Source organism: Delphinus delphis, chromosome X (genome assembly GCF_949987515.2).
Source record: "Delphinus delphis chromosome X, mDelDel1.2, whole genome shotgun sequence".
Taxonomy (NCBI): Eukaryota; Metazoa; Chordata; class Mammalia; order Artiodactyla; family Delphinidae; genus Delphinus; species Delphinus delphis.
In genome coordinates, this window is record NC_082704.1 from 88,860,213 (window position 1) to 88,883,869 (window position 23,657).

At 41.5% G+C, this 23,657-nt stretch overlaps 1 protein-coding gene across 1 annotated transcript in view; it reads left to right on the forward strand.

Moving 5' to 3' along the window:
• EFHC2 (EF-hand domain containing 2) overlaps positions 1-23,657 on the forward strand; it is a 194,578-nt gene that overhangs the window by 96,884 nt on the left and 74,037 nt on the right. The window contains 4 exon segments of the mRNA XM_060002095.1: positions 7,464-7,491; positions 7,493-7,607; positions 10,469-10,665; positions 13,292-13,422. Of these exon segments, the coding sequence (XP_059858078.1) occupies positions 7,464-7,491; positions 7,493-7,607; positions 10,469-10,665; positions 13,292-13,422 (471 nt within the window).

Genomic DNA, 23,657 nt, shown 5'->3' on the forward strand with positions numbered 1-23,657 from the left:
ACACACACACATATATATATATGCTTTTATTTATCCGTTCATCTGTCAGTAGACACTTAGATTGTTTCTCTCTTTCAGCTATTGCAAATAATACTGCATTGAACATGGGGGTGCAGATATCTTTTTGGGACAGTGATTTCATTTCCTTTGCATATATATCCAAAAGTGAAATTGCTGGATGATATGGTAGTTCTATTTTTAGTTTTTTGAGGACCCTCCATACTGTTCTCCACAGTGACTGTACCAATTTACATCCCCACCAACAGTGCACAAGGGGTTCCCTTTTCTCCACACCCTCACGTTGAGTGGTTATTTTAACGTGTCATCTGGAAGCTACTAAAGCCATATTATCCACAATCTATATTGCCTTTCCATGTATATGTGTATATATATGCCTTTCCATATATATATCTCCTCAAGATGGTCCCTAAGAAATGGTATAGAGTAGGGGTCAGCAAACTTTTTCTTAAAGGGTCAGGTAGCAAATATTTTCTGCTTTGCAGACCATGCGGCCTCTGTCACAATCACTTAGCTCTGTCATTGTAGCATGAAAACAGCCACAGACAATATGTAACTACACTCTGATAAAACTGTTTATGGACACTGACATTTGAATTTCATATGATTTTTACATATCACAAAATATTATTCTTTCGATTGTTTTCAATCATTTAAAAATATAAAAATCATTCTTTGCTCATAGGCCATACCAAAACAGGTGACTGGCTGTATTTGGCCCATAAGCTGTAGTGCTTCAGTGATTTGTAAGTGTTTTTTAGCATGTTATTTGGCAACTAACGTGGTTTTAATTTGAGAGATTTGGTTGAGTTCAGTAACCATAGCTTGCTCGTGTGGTGGAATATGATTTCAAAAGGTGGACTTTCAGAAGTGTTCCTAATATATATGAGGAAAAATCTGCCTCTGAGTCATGTATATAGCTGTGAGCACTGCCCATGGCTACTTTTTGCTTCTTCAGAGAATGGAGGCCCTGGAGAAAGAAGTCAGGGGGGAAGAGTGGTGGGGAAATGTTGCAGATGCTTGAATAGGATGCGGGCTAAACACCGAAGTCCTGGCATGAGGGAAATAGTGGGTCAGGAGAACCTGTGGAGAAAAATGATAAAGGGAACATGGAGTAAGAGCAGGAGGAGGAGAAGAACAAGACAGCACCCTGAATTTGATAAAATTTAATGGCATCAGATACCGTTGTAGAATATTTTGAGGTGGAGAGAATAGTTTTGCTCTAACTGTAAACGTGGTGAAAATATGTTACGAATTGTGTAGAATGTCTAAAAGGCTGCCTTTGCCCTGACACGATGTCCTTTGTCTTTTAAGAAATAATCTTTTATTTGTAAGGACTTGGGAGTTTTGTTTTTAAGTTTCAGAGTTGATGCTACTCAAGGTGTGGCCTCCACACTGGTTAGAAATACAGATTCCCGTGCTTCACCCCAGACCTATCGAGGCCCAATCTCTGTGCGTGGGGCCTGGTACTGTGTTTTAACAAGACTTCCAGGGGGTTCTGGTGATGGGCACCAGGGTCTGAGAACCACTGATTTCGATCATATAAGAGGGACACCAACTCATACTCCATCCTCCCTTATAGGTAACAGTGTTTACAGTGAAGTTCGAGGGCGGGACTTTTGATGGATACTTTTCACTAACTGCTGTTTTGAAGGGCAGCCACCAAAGGAGGTGGGCAGAAAGAATGTCCCTATTGTAAAAGGAGAGAGAATTTTTCTTATAAGTAAACAGGATGAAACACGATCCAGTGTGTTACTTCTGGAATCCAGGGGGAAAAGAGTTCCTTGTGGGTAGTTGCCTTAGTCTCTCTTTCTGTCTGCACCATGTCAACTTGCCCACAGAGCACTGCCTGTAGACAGCATTCCACGTTCTTGTCATGCTGTTGTGGCCAGAGGATGGTGGTACAGGCACGAATGGGTCTAATTTCTTTTCTTTCTGTCCACTGCTTGTTCTGTGCCAGGAATACACTTCCCTCAAGCTCCTCCCACACAGTGACCTTGTTTCCATAGAAACTGGCACATTCAGCTGGAGACTTATACATGAGTTTGAATAACCCAAGGTTTTAAAACCGTGAGAACCTAAGGAAGATGATCTCACAAAGCATACAAAGAACAGTTTCTTAATGCAAATAAATAAACCGTGAATTGAGACGTGCAATAGTACATGACATATATTGATTATATATATATTGCTATTAAAAATGTACTGGCTGCTTATTGTTGTATGAGGTTAATGGTGATCTACTGTGAGTCATTGGAGGAGATAGTTTCAAGTTAAAGCGTATGAGGTTTTTGATGGAATGAAGACTTTTTTTGTCTGGGTAAAAATTCACTGTGGTGGCCTGCTGGGCAGATTTTCTAGTCTGACTTGGGAAAACCAGAAGAATATCTTTCTCACTGCACCTGGCTGAATTAGGTACTTTGTTCTCTGTGTGCTCACAATACTCTGCTGATCATACCTCTAACAATAATAATATTACTAATAAAAAGCAGTTTATGGTTATGGTATGCTAACTACAATACTTGATCTCATTTAATCCTCAAAACAACCTCATAAAGTTGGTAATATTATTGTACCCATTCTTCACATGAGGAAATTGAGGCTCAGAGAGGCTATACGATTTGCCCAAGCTCATACAGCTAATTTTTAGTTGAGGTAGGATTTGAACACAGGGAAGTCTGACTCCTAGAGTTCACCTTTCTTGCCCCAGAATCTGTACTTATCACAGTGTGTGGCAATTACTTGTTTATATCGAGACCAAGCGCTCCTTGAGGGCAGGGACTGGCTTTATTGCTTCTCTTAGAGTTAGAACAGTGTTGGCTATGTACTTGGGGTTCAATAGGTATTTTGTCCGTAAGAGGACGAATGATGAATAAGTGAGTAAATAGAATGAACATTCACCCTTTTAGTTCTTAATGATGGTTAGAAGAGACGGATGACTTCCTACCAGGAAGGCTATTATCCCAGACTTGTGCTATTCATAATCATATAACATCTAAAAATTCACGGTTTAATCTTAATCTCTGACTTGTTTCAGATATTGTTCATCTGTTGTCTCCATCAGTCATTTTTTTTTCCTCTTTAAACAAGTTTTCCCCATCAATAATAATAAGCCTTCATGTCTCTTCTAACCATAAGACTATAGCTATAGCTATCTTTAAGGTCCTCAGCAGGTATGTAGCCCTGGGTGAGCCATTCATTTTCTTAGTCAGCAAATATTTACTGAGTACCCACTATGTGCCGAGCACTGATCTTGGGACACATCAGTGAACAAAACAGATACAAAGCCCTGCCCTCATAGAACTTACATTCTAGCTGGGGAGGCAGATAGTAAACAATTAAGGAAATACATAAGTACATTCTGTAGTATATAGAAGGTCTTAAAGTGCCATGGAAAAAATAAAGAAGGTAGCTATGAAAAGAATAAAGGGGACTTGGAATGTGGGCCTGAAGAGCACCCCTGGTTTCAATTTTAAGCGGTGTGGTCTGAATGGACTTTACTGAGGAGAGGAAACATGTTCTAGGCAGAAGGAACAGTCAGTGTAAAGACCCTGAGCAAGGAGCAGGCTTGGGATGCACAAGGAACAGGCAGGAGGCTGACAAGGATAGAACAGATGAGTAATGGGCAGAGTAGACAGATTAAGAGAAGTCATGGGCGATCAGATAACATAGGGCCTTGCAGACCATTGTCAGGATTCTTTTGACTTCAAGTGATAAGGCGACTCATTGGGAGATTTGAGCAGAAGAAGAGTGACTTGATCTGATTTACATATTAAAAGAATGACTGCAGATGCAGTGTTGAGCAAAGACTGTAGAAGGGCAATGGTGGAAGTAAAGAACAGTTAAGAGGCTACTGCAGTAGTCCAAGAGAAAAGTTATGATGGCTTCATGAGGGCGAGTACCATGAAAATGATGAGATATAGCAGATTCTGGAAATATTTTGAAGGTTGTGCCAATAGGATTTCCTGGCAGATTGGATATGAGGTGTGAAAGAAGAGAGGAGATACAGATGACTCCCAAGATTTCTCCAACTAGAAAGATGGAGTTGCCATGTAGTGAGACGGGAAAGACTAAAGTTAGAGTAGGTTTGGGGCAAGAGCAGAAGTTCAGTTTTGGAACAAGTTAAGTTTGAGATGTCAGATGTCAAGTAGAGATGTTAAGTTGGCCATTGGATATATGAGTCTGGGTTCCGGGAGAGAGGTCTGAGCTAGAGATAGAACTTTGGAAATCATCAGCATGTAGGTAGTATTTAAAGCCTGAGACTAGAGGAGATCACCAAAGGAGTGAATATACACAGAGAAGTGGATGACCAAGTTACTCCTTATTATCCCCAGGACACCCCAAATAGAGAGATTGAGGAAAAGAAGAGGAACCAGCAAAGGATACTGAAAAGGAATAAGCAAGGAGGTAGGAGCAAAACCAAGAGAAAATACAGGATCCTGGAAGCCAAGTGAAGCAAGAATGTCATGGAAGAAGGAGTGATCATTTGTACCAACTGCTGCTGATTGGTCAAGTTAGATGCAAAAATGAACCATTGGAATTGGCATTGTGGAGATAGATCATTGTTGACCTTGACAAGGGTAGTTTAGGTAGAGCTAACCTAATGGAAATGGATTTAAGAGAGAATGGGAGAAGAAGTCAAGACAGTGATTATAGATAACTCTGGGCTGTGTGTAGAAAAAGTTAAGACATGGCTGGACCTAGGAATTTATCATTTCTTTTGAGACAACGGTATTCAGTAAACACATTTTAAAAAACCAGTCAAGAGTACAAGTCTGTACAGTGCTAAATTGGGTGCCATGCATAATGGTCGGTGCAGGAGGCGTGAATAGGTGGTCAGCTGGGTGGGCAGCCATGGTCAAAGAGAGCTCTACTGATTGGGGCCCAAATGGATGGACAGGACTCTGGACAGGCATAGGACAGGATGAGGGTGTACCCTGGGGGAGGGGATGACACCAAGCGAAGGCCTGGAAGTAGAAACAAGCACAGTGTGGGGCACTAAGTGAAGTGGCTGTGTGACTTGAGTAGAGAGTGTATCATTGGCAGTCATGACAAATAGCTGTATGTGTAGGTATTTGAACCTGACTATCAATGGCCCAGGAAGCCAGATTGAGCAGTATAGGTGGTATGATCAGAAGCAGGGAAAATGCTAAAATTTTTTTGAGTGCTGGGCATATTGTGATAAAAAGAGTGTTTAGAAAAGTTTGATGACTAGCTTATTAGCCAAGCAAATGTCTGAAGCTACTTGCAAGTGTTTTTCAAAGTGTGCTCTGGGGATGACTTCATCAGAATCTCCTGGGGAGCTTATTAAAAATGCAGGTTTCTGGAGCTGCAAGCTAACTACTGAATCCATACCTCTGGGGGTAGGACTCTGGATTCTGTATATTTAACAAGCTCCCAGGTGACTTTCATACATGACAAAGTTTGTGAATGACTGGTCTAAAGATTTTGTTTGAGTAGATTATATTCCTGATTGATAAGCTGTCTAGAACACTAGAATTAGGTTAAAAAAAAAAGGGCGTATTAAACATGAAAAATCCATACTTAACATACACTCTTATACATTTATGTAAGTTCTAAGAAGCTAAATTTGCAGTTGTATTCATTTGGCCTGACATTGGACCTCATTCAGTTGTTTGAATGATATTTCAGGCATCTGTAAAAGTATGGGTCTTTCATGAGAGGGGATTACCAAATCTGTTTGTTACTTTTAAATCCAATTATGTACCAGAGAAGATGGTTGAGAAGGTATAGCTGCCCTCCTCCCCTATGCTGTATGAGGTCTGCCTGACGCCTGGGAAACTAGGGACTAAGAAAACAGCTATGGAGATCTGGCTGTTTTGCCAGGGCTGCCCTGGGGGTAGCCTTCCAGATTGCTACTTCCCATCTCACTTGAGGCCTCAAGCTATGAATCATGGCACCATGCTTTTTCAGCCCTCCTTCCCTGGACAATCAAAGAAAGGAGCAGAGAAAAGCACCTTCTGCCTCTGCAAATCACAAATAAGTGTTCTTGTTTGTTTGTTTTTAAATCAGTGTGATCACAAGGAAAGAATGAATTTCAGCGTACGAGACTGAAAGTGAGGACCTCTCTGCTTAGAGTTGTGACAGGGAAGGGATGAAGTACATGGTTTATTTTACTCTCTGCCTCCTTGGGGTAATGATTTTGATTATCGGAGACCTCCCAAAGGGTTCAGTATTTGTCATGAGGTCCACCTTTCACTAGCTGATATCCACAGACATGCTTCTGCTGGCAGACCATAAATAAATTTCTTCCAAGACCAGGCAATCAATTTTGGGAACTTCTGATTCTAGAACTCGATCCCATCTTTATTCTTCTAGACTATTCACGCACAGAATTCTAAGTGCAAATTCCAATCTATACGGATCTTATAAAAACTTTCTACAAATATTTGAGCACTTAGAATGTAAAAAATGTTGTCTTAGACAATGATTAATAAGATGCAGTCCTTGCTTTCAGAAAACAGACTTGTAAGTAATGGTGACTTATGATACGGGTGATAAGTGTTATGAAAGTCAGGTCTATCATGTTTAATATAGCATTTGAAAGGGAAAAGGTAAATTTTCCCTTGAAGGGAGTTAGGGGGCTGCTGGGGAACTGGGAGAGTGACTCAGCGAGGAGACGATGTGGGGTTTGAAGAAAGAAGAGGAATGGGCATGAGAAAGTGGGCAGTGCAATGGGGAGGTGGCTCTAGGCACCAGCAGAGCGCAGCCTCTGGCCTACTCAGGCAGTGAGGCCCAGGTGCTGTGCTTCTTTTGCTGACATGATTGTGATTTTGACCAGCCTCGTGAGTAGGGAACAACCATGTAATGCAGATGGTTTGAGCAGTGTGTTTATGACATCTGTTTTGGGTACATTTTCCCAATGTGTTACCCTGGACATCAAAAGAATAAGAGATATTTTAATAAACTGAGAAAATGCCTCTGCATATAGATTTAGAGCCTTAGTAAGAAGATGGTAGAACTTTTTCAACCTCTGAGAGTTTATGCTACTATCTTAAAACCATAGCGCACCTGGGGGATGGGAGGTGGGTGAAATGGGTAAAGGGGGTCAAAGGTACAAACTTCCAGTTATAAAATAAATAAGTCACGGGGTTGTAATGTATAGCATGATGACTATAGTTAATAATACTATAGTTCGTATTTCAAAGTTGCTGAGAGAATAGATCTTAAAAGCTATCATGACAAGAAAAAAATTTTTGTGACTAAGTGTGGTGACGGGTATTAACTAGACTTATTGTGGTGATCATTTCACAATATATACAAATATCAGATCATTGTGTTGTATACCTGAAGCTAATATAATGTTATATGTCAATTACATCTCAATAAAAAAACATAGCATACCTCTTGCAGGATTTTTTACACGCATAATATGTGGAAGATTACTTGTATAATGCTATAACCCTCGTTTTTCTTCCATTTAGCTACAGCAACATAAGCAATACACTCCGGTTTTTTTGCAAAACTAATCACACACAAATGTGCCGATGTGGAAGGGACGTTTGCTATTTCATATTTTCTCAGTGATGACACAATTTCAGTGTTTGAACCTATGGAGAGGAATTCAGGTAAGAGACATACGTCTCATAGCAGTTTCCTCAGAATAATTAACTGTCTCTTCATGTTGAAAGGGACTGTGGTCTGATTTTTATAGCCTAGATGATCTAAGAGAGTGGCTTTCATTTTTTTTTTTAACCACTAAAGTTCATTTTACAAAGATCTCTTAAATGCGAACCCAGGCATATAAAATGATAAAAGAGGAACAGTTTTGGTTGGCTCAGGACTGGGGGACTTGGGACATCTCCTTTTGGACACTCTCCCTACTTCCTCCGTGGCTTCTGAGGCACCTCTGTGGAATCCAGCGGCTTCAAAATCATGGTCTGGCTACCACCAGTTCCATGCACAGCTAGCAAGACAAGAAGAACTGTGTATTCTTGATAGTACCACATACGAAATTTTTGTCTAGTTCTAGGACAAGAATCCCAGATTAACAAATTTAATCTTCAGAGTCTATTTCCCTCCGGCTGTTGAGGCTGCTGCCAAGGTTCCAGCTGCAGGGCCCACGGAGTGCCTCTCTGCAGTAGACTGATAGGATGGCCATTGCTGAAGAGAGCCATTGATTTTGACTTAACGAATTATGGAACTGTAGGGTTCTCTTCTTTGTCCCAACACGTTCAACATTTTTATCTGTGCCAAAGACACACGTTTGAGAAGAATAATCAATGGTGTGCTGGTTAACCGGCTCTCTGAAAAAATTTTAAAAGCTCTATTTTGTACTGTTTGTCAATTTCCATGATGCAAGTACCCAAACCATGGCCAATTTCAAGCAACCAACAGTTTTAACAACTGGCTTGCAAAATCCCTTGAAAATTTAACAACCAGCCCTTATGAGCTGGTATGAGCCACTCAGCACACCAATGAATAATGAATAATTTGTATAACTAAGTCAGGGTCCACGGTGATTTGAATAATGAATCAAATCTTAGAATATGAAATCAAAGAGGGATGAATATAAAGTCATGCTCTTGAAGGTCAAAAAATCAACTCTCTACATCTAGAATGGGGACGATATGGCCAAACCAATTGCAGCATTCATAAAACAGAAAGGGTGACGGCAGTCAACTATAAGCTTGCTGGTAATAATAGCAGTCCTGATTGAGTACCTACTATTATACTTAGAAGATCTTTATGAGGTTACGTTTTGTGTTAGTTCAGGTCCTCCAAGAGGCAAACCCCAAGATGAGATTAAATGTACAAGAGATTTATTAGGGGAAATGCTGGTGAGGGAAAATGTGGCAGGAGCCAGAAGAGGCCAGGAGAGCCATCAGACTGCAGGGCATGTCTGATTCCTGTGAAGGACAGAGGAAAGGGAAAAAGGGGAAGGTGAAAAGGGAATGGTGACTGCAGTGAAACTCTGAGAAAGTTTTGCCAAGGCTGACTGGGAGTCCTGGGGCCAAAGTCACCAGTCGGAGGAGCTCCCATCTTGCAGGAATGGGCCTGCCTTAGTATCCCTGCCTTGCTCAGTCGTGTGTTGGCAGCAGCCTCTGGGAAGCGTGACCTCGGCACAAATCTGGGGATGGATTTCAGAACATAGCAGTTGGAGCCTTCTCTCAACTTTGTTCCCCACAGCAGGCAATCTGAGAAGTACATTTTCATGGCCCCCCACAAATATTATTCCCATTTACCAATGAGAACTCAGAGGGGTTCAGAGAGGTTAAATGACTCCTAAAGATCATCCAGCAAGCAAGTGACAGAGCCAGGAGGGACTCCAGCTCTGTTTGGCTGCAAAGGCTATGTCTTTCCACCACCCCTGGTTTCTGCAAGTGGTAGGAGTGTGATGAAGCTGATCCCCAAAGCTCATCTGGTCTCAGCTTTGAAGATTTCAGTTCATTTTCGGTTAGAAGGTAATGGAGTCCCACATTCAACTCTGCTCACTGCTTTCCAAGAGCTCAAAAACCAAATAATACCCAGAAAAGAGCAGAGGAAATGGTGAGAATTCTGGAAAGTAAGAAAAATGAGGCATCGCTAAAAGAAGCAAATATATTTTGCCTGTAGAAAAAAAGAGTTCAGGGGACTCCCGTAGTTAATCTTCAAATAATTAAGTAAGCTCCTTTCCGGAAATAGTGCGTCTTACATTTCATCTGTATGTCACCAGAAGTATAAGGACAAATAGGTGGAGATAAGCTCAGGTGAGAAATTTTCTACCTGGTACTGTTCAGGCAGGCTCTAAAGATGTTCCTGATGTCCCAGTTTCCAGGATGCTGCTGGGCATATAGCAAGTCCTCGCTAAGTGTTTATTTAAGTGTTTGGACTGGGGCGAGAAAAGAAAAGGCTGGAATGCCATGCCACTTTTCTTCTTTACACACTCATCTAGGAAGTCTCATTTCTTCACCCACTGCCTCATTCTTCCCTTAAGTACTATACACAGTATGAGTTCACAAGTTCACAGCTAAATTGTATGGTCTGTGTTTGAGCATGAAGTAACTCTAAAGGCAAGTTGTACTGTTCTTTTTTTTTTTAAGTCATTTATTTAATTTGTTTGATTTTTGGCTGCGTTAGGTCTTCCTTGCTGCACGTGGGGTTTTTCTCTGGTTGCAGCAAGCAGGGGCTACTCTTCGTTGCGATGCACAGGCTTCTCATTGCTGTGGCTTCTCTTGTTGCAGAGCACGGGCTCTAGGCGTGCGGGCTTCAGTAGTTGTGGCACACGGGCTCAGTCGTTGCGACTCGCGGGCTCTAGAGCGCAGGCTCAGTAGTTGTGGCGCACGGGCTTAGTTGCTCCACGGCATGTGGGATCTTCCCGGACCAGGGCTCGAACCCGTGTCCCCTGCATTGGCAGGCGGATTGTTAACCACTGCGCCACCAGGGAAGCCCTGTACGGTTCTTTTAAGAACAAGACCTACTCATTAACTTTTTTTCTCTTTTTCTATAGGGAATACTGGTGGGATGTTCTTAAAAAGAATTCGTGTTAAGAAGCCTGGACAAGAAGTCTTTAAAAGTAAACTCTCAGAATATATCAAGGCTGAGGAGCTATATGTTGGAGCCAAAGTGAACGTGAATGGCTACCTATTTCTTTTGGTCAGTGCTGATGTGTATACCTTAAACTACATGGAGAGGAATTCAGATAAGGTGAACTCACTTGGTATAATTCTTGACTCACCTCTCAGCACTCTGCAGTCTGTGTTTTTCTTACTCCAGGCCTTTTCTTCTTCATCTCGCCACCAGTTTTACATTGTGCTTTCACACATGTGGGCATGAATAATGGATCTGCACGACTTGGCCACAGGTCCCGTCACAGAGGCCAGGGCCTGGTCTCCTCTGTTTATATGCTGGGTTTTCCACTGCCCAGCATCATGGATGCCAGGCACAGGCAGGAGGCAGGCCCAAGGTTGAATCAAGTTTCCTGGGTTTTCTGCTGACACTAACAATGTTTTCAGAAAAAAATTCAGCAATGATCGGAAAGGAAGACAATCTGGTACCACACACTGTGCTGTCCCAGTTAATTGGCACAGGCCTGCAGAGAAGGCCAAGACCTAAACAAACAGAAACCCCAAGGGAACCTGATAGTTGCTGGGATTGCAGCTTCCCATAACAGGAGCCACCTGAGGCCTAAATGGGAATCCAAGGACAAATTGGCAACAGTGAGCGCCAAGAGTTTTTTCATTTGCAATAGTATGTCACGTGGGTACTATCACTAAAAGTTCCATTATGGCAGTGCCGTTCAGTAAAAATAACATGTTGACAAAATCTTGATTTTTAAGTGTGGACTAGTCTGGTGTGCAAACACGTATATTTCAGAACCATTGCCTACTATTGAAGAATCTATCTAGAAATGATGTATTTAAAAAGTCTGCCTGAAAATAATAATATTTATGTGCCATTTATATAGATATAGTACCAATTCCGTTTCATTTATATGTAAAATGCTCGGGGTAAGTTGCTAAGATCAGTCTCACTGTGTATAGCACGTTACCCGGATCAGTTTGGGTCCTCTGAGAAGCAGATACCAAGACAGACTTAGACATGCGAGAGATGTCTTGGGGGAAATGCGTATGAAGGATAAAGGGGGAGGGAACAGGAGTAGGTGGGGAGACTGGGATGTCGGTCTGATCCCTGAGAAAGGAGAGGGAAGGAAGAAGAATGGGGTGGGAAGAGCCTCAGACACAGCATAGCTCTGAGAAAGTCTGCACCAGACCAATGGGGAGCCCTGGAGCAAACTAGCTATCAGAGAAATCCCATGTCAGGCAGGAATGGCCCAGCTCTGGTGCCTCCTTTCTGCTCAGTCACTGGATGGTAAGAGTCTGGGGAGAGTGTGGCCTCCGTGGGGTCTCTGCAGCGCTGCAGTGATCACGAAGGTGCAGCAGCTGGGGGCTGTCCGCTAACAGTGCTCTTCTCTGCGTGGTCCCTCTTGAGGGCAGGCCTGGGCAGTGCCCTCTGGGGCTGCCACACCATCTCTTCATTTGCAGCGTTAGGAACTTGGGTTAGCGTGACACCAAGAGCCGGTAGCTCTTCAAAAGCACTGAAGTCAGGTGAGAGACTCAATAATAGCGCAGTTAGATTCCTGGAGACCAGCAGGCTTGGCTAGGAAACCTGACTCCTTAAAAGCTGAGGGGCCTTAGACGTGTATCTTCCCTGAGCTTTGTTTTCCACATCTGTAAAATGGGAGTACCAACAGTGCCTATTTCAGAGAGTTACTATGAAGACTGGATGCGAAAATGTTTTGAGTGCTTAGCTCTGTGTGCCCCATAGCAAGCTCAGTCGGTGTACAATTTACAACAGCTATTGTAACTAGAGCTCCATTTGCAAACACAGTGCAAACCTGTACTTTAATATAAAAAATATATAGCATGAATACACACACACACACAGACACACACGCACACATATATCTCATGTATATATGAGACATAAAGGGCTCTTCTCCTTTCAGAAAGATAAAAGCAGGGTAGGACATTATCTAGTATCAGCATCCCAAGTGAAAACTGCATTATCTTAAAACTACCCTTAACAAAGACATTCTAAGCAGAGAAAGATTAATATCAGTCTGAGGAGTCTTTTCAAAAGAGCTAATAGATCCTATCATGGAAACAGATTAAAGGAAATGCAAAAAAGGGAGGGAATGCCTCCCCCTTCCCGGGGCAGAGATGAACTTTATTCTAAGTTACCATCAATGTTTTTCTTTTTGTATTTAGTCTTCTCCTTTTCTAGTTCTTTGCTGTAGTTATTTACAAGCTTATGCTTTAGTGGACTGAATAAGAAGTATTCTTACAGAGTCAGAAGCCAAATCACAGTGTAGGAGACAGGAACTGGGGGCTGCCTGGAGAGTGAGTGTAAGGGGACTGCCGTGCGTGTATCACCTGGTGGCTGACAGTTCTGGGGGCGCACTCTAAAGATCTGGGGAAGATGGGGGTCCATTTATTCAATTTTGAATCCCCATGCTCTCCATTAGGGTCTCCCAACATGTTGGGTCAATGTCTAAGGGTTAAAGGGAGGAGGCTGAGGTCGGAGTAGTGGTTCTTTTCTGATTCCTGTGGCGCACTGTCCCTTAAGTACATTTCTCTCAGATCTGGCCCTGTGCTAATGTCGCTTCTTGTCCTAGAGCCATAGCTGAAGAAATCTGGTCATGTCTTCTCTGTGTTGGTCTCTATGGAAAGACATAGCCAGCTAAGTCAAGGTTCACAGTATGAAGTCTCTTTGCTGGCCACCAGGAAGATTGGACTCCCTATCTTAAATACCTTTCTCTTCTCCTTTCCAGTTTCTTATGAGCAACATTGAACTTGCCCTACAAAAGATAAAACAAGAAGAATCACAATCCAGAGATCTCAAGCAGGTGTTTACAGCTGCTGATTGCATGCACACGAAGATGGTGGCTTATAATACATTCAGGTAAGCCATATTCTGCTAGCAGTAATCTGTTTTCTCCTCAAGATTGTCCAAAGAACAGAAAGAACAATTTCTTCCCTAGTGTTTCTTTCTTCATTAATTCCCTACATACTTTTTTTTTTTTTACTAGGAATTGGTATTTCTTTACATTCGTATTACTTTGTGGTCAAGTTTTGCCCATTTCTAGTAAATTTTATGCATTTGCATATAAAAGAAGTTCCTAGGGGAGAACAGAGAGGCAAAGGCATAGTAAGTCAGTTGGGCACATTGTCTTATGAATCATGTGGGGCATTGAAGGATCAGGGGAATGCCAGGAAGGCTGCATCTGAATGAGAAAGGCTGAAAGCAGTGCAGCTAAGAGCACCCCTCTGAAATCTGAGGAATCTAGGAGGGACATCTCCTTAGGAATGCGATCCAGTTGGAAAAGATAGTGGAAAGTTCGGCAGTTATCAGAGGAAAGGTGCTACGTATGCATCTGTGTGTATGTGCGCTCACACACGTATGTATCTTGAAAGACACAAAAATGTAGAAATCAAGGGGAAAATATATGACAGAGGTTAGAAGTATTATGAGAAATCATGAACAATAAAGATTTTCTCTAAGGTTAAGCTGAATTCTAGGACTGTCCAGTGACTGACCTAGGCAAATTTCCAAACAGCAGAAACACAGGGAAATTCAAATTCAGGGTCTGGTACAATTGTGAGACTTCTTAGCCTGAAAACAAAGTGAATGGAGCGTTCAGGAGAATGTAAATTAAATCACAGATGGAGGACAAAGGGGACTTTCTCTTTAGGCTGAGAATGCTGGCTCCTAAAAACAATAGTGGCTGAAAGCTACATAGGAAACTCAGCTTGATACAGTCAAGATGTGGCTGAGAAATGAAGACGTGAGCCCAGGAGAGGGTGGCAGGGAGGTCTTTCTAACTTTGTGTCTGAAGTTGCCTGTTGCATCAATACCTGGTGACCCGAGCCCTCCATTTGGCCCAGAGTGTCCCCAGAGCTCATTTGTTATTTCAACAAACCTCTTCTGTGCCTCCAAAATATTCTTTTGAGAGCAGCAGTCAGAGGACATATTTTTATTGTTTAGAATTCCCGAGCTTCTGGGATCAATAAGAATTTATAGTTCTTTGTTATTGTTCATAGCAGTACACATGTTCATGGCCTCTTGGAAAATAATGGAGACAGGGTAAAGAGCAGAGACAATTGCTCAGGCCATGGACTAATGGAAAGCAGTGGAGGGGAAAGCGAATTTCCATCAGAAATGAGGGAGTGGTTTCGTTTTATTATTTTGTGTTCTTTTACAAAAGCGTCCATTCTCCTAGTACTCTAGCAGTGTCTATTGGAAACACTTTAGTAAGTTTATGGGGCTTTGGGGGAAGCACTTAGGCCAGGCAGGAGATCCAAGGAGGAGAAGTTGCTTTGCGGCCTGACCCTAATTGTGGGCGGAATAAAGGATGGCCACACTGTGTGATTGCAGGGTGACCTCAAGGCTCAGAAAGATGATCAGAAAAAACTAGCTCCCAATATTTAGGCCCTCTCCTGGCCAGAAATTCCTTAAGACAGAAATCAGATCAGGCTGTACCTGGTCTGAAAAACCCTTCAGTGGCTTCCAATAAGATGCAAACGTTTTATTGCAGCCGGCAGGGCCTTGAGCGATGCAACTCTGGATTTCCAGTGTCATCACTTCTTTTCCTCCAGCTCTGTCCTCTGGCCTTGCTGACCGTCAGTCACTTGCTTTCTCAAACACGTCAAGCTCTTTCCCTCCTCCAAGCCTATGCACACGCAGTTCTCTCTGCTCAGAACGTCCACACCACCATCCTTTCCGCGGCAAACCCTGGGACTCATTGTAGATGCTGCTTCCTCCTAGGGGATTTCTTTCTAGTCTACCTAAAGTAGATCCCTCACTGTTTTTCTTAGCCCCTTGTTTATATCTTTCATAGCACTTAGCAGTTAAATTTATTTAAGTGTGTGTGTGCCTGGGTGTGTCTTCTCCTATTAGAATGTGAGCTTTCTGAGGAGCAGGGTCCTCGACAGCCCTGTTCACTGCCCTAAACCTGGCACCTCGTGCTGGGCTCACTACATATCACAGTTCCTGAATGGAATAATGAGATGCTAGGATTATTCTTGGGGGCTCTGTCTCCAGATGAGAGTGCAGAAGAGGCGTCAAGAGGTCCTGGTCCGTGTGATATGCTTGGTGTTGGGCACTGCGCCATCTGTGGGTCATGGTCTTCAGCCCTCTTTTTTGCTCTTCACGTTCTTTCCTGGGCAAAGGCAAAGAAAGTACATAGTCAGTTGCGATCACACCACATCCTGATTTAATTCTGTGCTTGGAGCTAATATTGTTCTTTTATTTCTGTAAGTACGTATGAGTGTATATTCTAGCTCCTCTCACCAGAACGTAACCTCTTTGAGGGCAAGGACCTTCTCTTTCTTGTTTTTTGCTTTAAGTTTATCACTTTTCACAGTGCCTGGGTGTGAATATTTGTTGAGTGGCTGCATTTTATCCAGCCCCCACTGCTTTGGCTGTCAGCTAAAGGCTGAGTTCTCCATTTAGTTCCTCCTGCTCAGACCGTTTTCCTGAATTATAAATCTGGAAGTACGAATGCCTCCGAGACATCTCCCCTTTGGATGTCCCTAAGGCATCCCCAAATAACTTTCCCTAAATTGACCTCTTTTTCTTTCCCATAAAGTTGTAGCCGGGGACCCTGTCTTGGTAAAGGCCACCATACTTGTCCCCAGGGCCTGGGCCAGGGTCTACCTTGTCTTTCCCCTATCTTGACCTCTCCCACCCTCTTGAAATTGCACTTCTTAAACTACCTCTCTCCATCTCTAGCTTCACTGTTGCAGTTCAGCTTTTCATCTGTTCACCTGGACTCCTCGTCTTAACACTCATCCTCCAAAGCTGTGCCAGAGTGACCTCCCTAAAATCTGATCGTGTCGTTCCTTTGCTCTAGGGCAAATCCCAACCTTTTAGTGTTTCATGTGAGTTTGGTCATGATCTGACCCTTGCCTCCATCTCTTCCCTTATTTCCATCTCACTCGAATTATTCTTTTGGAGAAGTCACCGTTTATTGAGCACTTACTGTGGACCATACATCGTGCTAAATGCTTTTCCTGTATTATCCACTGGTAGCCCGTGTTGAGTTATTCGCTTATTTCCCTGCCTCCACAATTGGCTCCCGCCAAGTACAGTAGGTGTTCGTTGAATAATTTAATGAATGGTCCTATTTCCCAAGGAACATTCTGTCTAAAGTTTGCATCAAACAAGTAAATAATTGATTACCTTGCTCTGGGGAAGGGAAATCTGTCTCTGACTGTAGGGAAGTCAGGGAGAGCTAGTCCCGACTCTCCCAAGTCAAGTGACTTGGGCAACTCACTTCACCTACCTACACCTCACTCTTCGGTCCATATAATGGTCTCTAAGGCCCCTTCTAGGCGCTGACATTGTGAAACATTCTGTAGGTTTATGAATACACTTGTAAAATGTTCCCTTTTCAAATTTGTGCATCGAAGTAGTAGAGTGGGCGGGCAGAGGCAGGACTGCAGTGTAGGCCTCTGGGCTTCACCTCTGTGGCCCTCATTTTCTCCCCTGCTTACATACCTGGCCCTCTCAGTATGTACCTGGCACCTCAGAGCTCAGGCTTGCTGCTTTGGGCCGCAGTCCAAGCCCCGGGCATTTTCTTTCTCCTCAGAGATTTGCACCGCTTCTCAGGGAAACCTTGCGGGCAGGAGCTAATAAACTATCTCTGCATAAGGTGCCGTGGTTGATAATGGATTACTGGATTAACTTGTGGGCCTTCCTGAGATATTTGCCTCAAAATTGACCTGAAGGAATGCAGGGGCAGGTGGAAACAGGGCAGTTTTGGGAGGGAGTGTTTCTTTTCTGCCTTGTGGGGCTAGCTGGCTCTGCCTCTAGGCTGGACCTATTTCTCTGGGACACTTTTTTCACGGTCTGTCAGATTGGCCTGTGACAGCCATGAATTGTTATCGAAGAAAGTGCAGAGAGCCTTTCTCAGAGCCTCGATACCTGACGGGCAGGTTTCAGCAGGGAGCCAGGCAGGGACTAGGCTTGGCAGGGCTAGTGTTTCGTGCAGTTGGGAACATGGGCAGGGTGAGGCTTCCTGATGGGGGCCCTGGACTCAGAACCCTAGGCGACAGCAGCAGCGAGGGCCCTGTGCCAGGGAAGACGTGGCCAGCCCCTCCCTCCGGCCACCTCCCCGAGCCTTGATCTCTCCATCAGAGATGACACCCGCCCCATGTAGCCTGCATGTATTTTGGTTTTCTGTGTGCTCAGTGCTCACCTCTTTTCCAAGGGCAGGGCACATGCCCGGTTCACCCTGGAGTCTTTCCTAGATACCTCCAGCACCCCGTGTTTCAGGCCTCAGTGAATGTAGTGAATTATTACACTATTCTTCCTCAGACCCCCATTATCAACTGTGGGATCAGGAGATTTCCTGTGAGCATCGATGTAATAAATTCCAAGATTTACAGCCTCGAGGAAATTTTCGTTCTTGTAAACTTAAAATTCTTCCTGAGAGAGGTAGTATAATGTAGTAAACAGATTCAATTTTAGACTTGTAGGCTTGCATCCAAATCTCAGCTCTGCCGTTCGTCAGCTTGGTGGCCTTGAGTAAGTTGCTGAGCAATGTTTTCACCTACAAAATGGGGATGGTAATAATACCTACTGCATAGAGCTGTTGTGATGAATAAATCTGATGACGTATGTTAAGTTCTTATTGTAGCACACTGTAGTGCGTAGCGGACACTAGAAAATGAAAACCCTTTATCCCAATAGTTGGAATAGTTTGAAATAGTCACTGAAAATAGTAGTAGGAATCTATGTCCTGTTTTCGATATTTCAGTAAGTTCTGTATTTACTCTCGATGAGGTCATTGAAAGCATTCTTTAATAAATGAGGTTGGAAGAAGCCCTTTAAAAACTTGGAGGCCATGAAGGTGGAAAATAAACATCACCGTTGGTGGACCAAGGTTGGGAAACATTAATATAATCCACCCCGTTACTGTCCTTTACTTCAAGGAAGAAGATTATAAATTTAGTGCTCAGAAAATTGTAATGATCTCATCCTGATTTATCTCAGACAGTTATCTCTCCTTTTATGTGGTTTTGCTCTATCTTTTTTTGAAAAACTCTGTGTACATTGGTGTTTTTATTGTAAGCCTAACTAACATCTTTTAAGGAAGCCACTAGTCTATGAATCTATGTGAACAGAAGGAAAAACCAAGACAAATTCCAAAAGCACTCAAACATGTACTCTCATCTTGAACCAAATAGACACTTTGACAGTGTCCATACCATATCTTTGAGATACGAGCCTCAGCATACATTTTTGAAAACAGCATTTTGAACCTTCCTAAAAGCATTAAATATAAATAAATGTGATGTCATAGGAAAAATGCTGGCCTGGGAATCAAAGAGACCGAGATCTTTGATTTGATTCTGTCACTGCCTGATGGTGTTGTTTGTACTGGTGAGGGCTTAGTTTTTAAAAAGCAGAATCCTCTCTGGCTAGTTAAGCAGAAAAGGAATTTTTAAAAAGGATCCTGGGTGGTTCACAGTATCTTTGGAAGGGCTGGAGCAACAAGCTTGAGGCTCAGTTCTAGGAACAGTGCCCAGAACTGGGCTGTAGAACTTGTCTGATGAGAAAATGGCCTCTGTTCCTACTGCACCACCCACACTCGTTGCTACATTTGCGCTGCTGCCAAGAACTTGATTTTACCACAACCATCACTGCCACTACTTTTGGCAACCTTGTGTCCTTTGCTACCGCTGAAAGCTGGACCCCTCTGACACCAAAGGTGGCCACGCCTAGCTGGTTTTCTCTTGTTAATCCCTTCCAAGTCAAGGTCTCATGTAGGCTTCCCCGATTGGCAGAGCCTGGATCACCAGCATGTTTCTAACTGCAAGGAAGCCTGGGAAATTGAGCTCTGACTTCCATGTTGGGGTGACGGAGAAAATAACATGGTAATTTCCCCAAATATAGATGGGCGATTTAAAAGGTACCCTCTTCATTTGCTATGACGGCAAATCCAAGCCAAGATGAGCCAAACAGGGGACGTAAAATGTCAACATTAGGAACTGAACTCCTTGTCTGTAAACAAACCAAGCAAAACACTTGCCTGGTTTTAGCACTTCGCAAATACTGTTCTGATCCACCCGGGCAGCTAAACAAAATACAGACTCCTCCTCCCCTATATTCCACTACTTTTGCAATCTCTGACACGCCTTTCTGAGTTTAAATTGCCCTCAGTGAAGGCATTGGATTACTTTCAAGTTCATGGATTGATAGCTGGCAATCGTGTTTTGTTTGGTTTTTGTTTAATGTTTTTTAAAATTAAGAGTTTAAACATAAAAGTCTATATTTCTCTCTCCTCTTGAAAAATAGAAACTGGGCCTACATTTCCCCATGTCAACTGTCAGTTGGGGGTGAGTGGCAACTGTCTGCCTCAGACTGTACCTGGTCTCTGCACTCTTCCCCAGTCTCTACAATTGCTTATTGTCCTATACCTTCTCCCATTTATCTTGCCTGCATATCCCAGAAGGTACTTGACGAGGTAACCCTTGGATTAGATAATTTTAAGGTCCCTTCCAGCCATAAAATTCCATTATTTTGTACCCTAGGCATATTGGAAATAGGCATTTAGGAACCAATTGTGTAAATAGCCCAAAATAGAACTGGAGACTGATTTTTAAATTAGAACCCAAGTGTGATTTTATATCTAAAAATCCAAAAGACTCAATTTCAAAATGATTAGAAATATTAAGAATATTTAGGAAAGTAGCTAAATACAAGAAAACTACATAAAAAGCAATAGTTTTACTAGTAATAAACAGGAAATATTATGCAATGGGGGGGTACTATTCACTATAGCAACAAAATTATGAAATACCTGGGAATAAATTGGACAAGAAATGTGTAAGACTAAAATGAATACAATTTCAAAATTTTATCATATCTCTGAATGGGAAGACACTATTTTAAAAATTCTAATCTGTCCAAATTAATCTAGATTTGAAGCAAGTCTAATCAGAATTTACGATGTGGGTTTTTGTTGTTGCTGTTGTTAGATTTGGTTTTGTTTTGCAGGGTTAGGGGAGAGAAATTGGCTCATTGATTTTGAGGTCCCTCAAGAAAAATCAGGGATTGAAAAAAATGTTGAAAAGGAAGAATATTACAGTCAAGATACTAGAATTTATGTAGTTTATAGATATTTGAAAACACTGTAATATACTGATAGAGGATTAAACTAAAATACCAGTGAAACAGAGTATAGAGCCCGTAAAAGATTCATTTTTATGGACTTTATTATAAGGTACAGAGAAATCCTCAATTCAGTGGACAATGAATGGATTAATAATAAAGGTTTTAGTGATAATTGATTAGGAAACATTTAATACAGTTTAATTTTGTGGTAGGTAGGGCACAGTTTCCAAAAACCATAAAGGAAAAGTTGACTGTATTGACTACAGGAAAATTTTCTATTTCTCTAGGCAAAAAATACTGTAAACAAATTTAAAAGACAAGGGACAGACTGAGAGAAAATATTTACAACCAGTATAAGAACCAGGGGATTGACATTAAGGATTTATGAAAAACTGTAAAACCAACAGACAAAAATGGGTTAAGGACAGGAATAAACAATTCTCAGAAGCAGTACAAACGGCCTTTAAACCTATGAAAAGAAGCCCAATAATCACGCAAGCTGAAACAACAATGAAATATTTCCACCTATTGTATTGGTGACATTTAAAAAGAATAACATAACTGGCTCCAGATGAGCATGTGGGATAACAGGTACTTTCATTTTCTATTGATAGGAGTTTAAATTGGTTCAGCATTTTAGAGGGCAATTGGCAGTATCTAATGCTTAGACCCTTTTACCTAGTCATTGCACGTTTAGAAACTTTTTACTCAGAAAAAATTTGACAAGTGGATTGTAATAGATATGTGTGTGTGTATGTGTGTGTGTGCGCACACAATATTTATCGCAGCAAGCTTTGTAATAGCAAAAATTTGGAAAAATCAAATGTCCAACAATAGGGGAGTAGTTGGATAAATTCTACTGCTTTGGTTTAAGACTGTACTATTTAGCCATTAGAAAGAATGAGATAGGCCAAATATGAATACTTGAGAAAATGTTCAATGTGTTAGTCAGGATTGGTTAAGTAATGCTGCAGTAATAACTAACCCCCAAATCTCAGGGAACTAAATCAACAAAGGTTATTTCTTGTTTACTCTGTGTATCCATTGTTGTTGTCAGAGGGAGCTTTGTTCACAGTAGCCACTCAGGGACTGAATCTGACAGAACAGCCACTACCCTGAATATACCAGAGAGAGAAGAGAGCTTTGGAGGGTCAAGCCCAATAAGTCTCAGCTGGGAAGAAATACATATCATTTACACTCTCAATTCATTGGCCAGTATTAGTCACGTGGCTCCACCCATATGTTCAGAGGAAAGAGGGAAACCAGATGTTAGGTAAACAGCACTAATGGCTACCATATATATATCATGCTGTTTTGTAGATAAAGCAAAATTCAGAAGTCTGTATAATATGATCCTATTTATGCCAAAAGTCTAAAGGTTATATGTGCATGTATATTTATATAAATATTTCAGGGATTGTGTATCCTTTGAAGAAATCCTAGCAGGCTGCACACCAAGCTGCCTCATTCTTTGATTTTTTTTTTTTAACAATGAGCAATTGTAGAAAAAAAATTAAAAAGATAAATAAAGCTCAAGCAAATAAAACCAAAAAGCCTGGGCAAAGAGCACTGAGCATTTTTTGTTTCTTGCTTCAGTTTCCAGAAAGAGCTAATGACAAATGCTGGCAGAATGCTTAGAGCAGAAGTCAAGAGTCTCATAATCATAGAGCAGGGTATGAGTTGTTCCACTTGATGCTCTACTCTGATTATTGATTAGAGTCAAATAATTTTAATGTGCTTACTTAAAATTCTTTTATTATGGACCATAATATTTTATATTTATGTTACAGAATTCCAGAGCTTTGCAATTAAATTGAGGATGGAATCATTTTTATAATTTTCAAATTCTTGTCAAATTAGCAACAAACTCTTACCCATTTATTTTCCCCACTTAGATTGAATCATTAATATTTTACTATTTGCTTTATCATGCATCTCTCCATTCATACACCCCTCTCTCCATCCATCAATCCATCTTAACTTCGGTGCATTTCAAAGAAAATCACAGACATCAATTACTTCCCTCTAAATATATCAGCATGCTTACCATTTATTTACATTTTTTCCTTTTGATGTAAAATTTATATTCAATAAAATGCATCAACCTTAAGTACACATTTTCTTAGTTTTGACAAATGCATACACCTGTGCAACACAAATCCCTATTAAGATGTACAACATTACCGTCACCCAGAAAGTTCCCTCACACCCCGTCCTAGTCAGTCCCTGCCCACATCCCCCATTCAAGGGGCAGCCACCTTTCTGATTTTTTTTCACAGTAAATGGCTTTTTCCCTGTTCTAGAATTTCATATAAATGAAATTATACAGCATATATTCTTTTGTGGATTCTCTTATTAAGTATGATTTTGAGAATTATCCATATTGTTGACTGTATCAGTAATGCATTCCTTCATATTGCTGAGTAGTGTTCCATTGTATGAGAATACCACAATTTGTTTATTCTTTCCCCTGCTGATAGACACCTGGGTTACCTCCAACTTTTGGCTAATATAAATAAACCTGCTCTGAACATTTTTGTACAAATATTTTTGTGAACATAATTTTCTTTCTCTTGGTTACATGACTATGAACGGAATTGCTAGCACATAGGTGTATGTTTAGTTTTTTTAAGACACTGGCAGACCTTTTACCAAAAGAGGTTATACCAGTTTACATTTCCCCTAACAACGTACAAGGGTTCTAACTGCTTCACAATCTTGCCAACATTTGCTATTATTAGGCTTTTTAATTTAAGCAATCTAGTAGACATGTAGTACTATCCCATTGTAGTTAAATTTGCATTTTCGTGACAACCCATGACGTTGAGCACTTTTTTTCATGTGTTTATTGGCTGTTTGTATTTTTTGTGTGTGTGAAGTGTCTTTTCAGATCTTTTGCCAATTTTTATTGGTTGTTTTTTGTATTATTATTGAGTTGTTGGAATTCTTTATATTTCCTGGATACAAGTCATTTGTCAGATACACGTTTTGCGAATGTTTTTCTCCCAGTCTCTGGC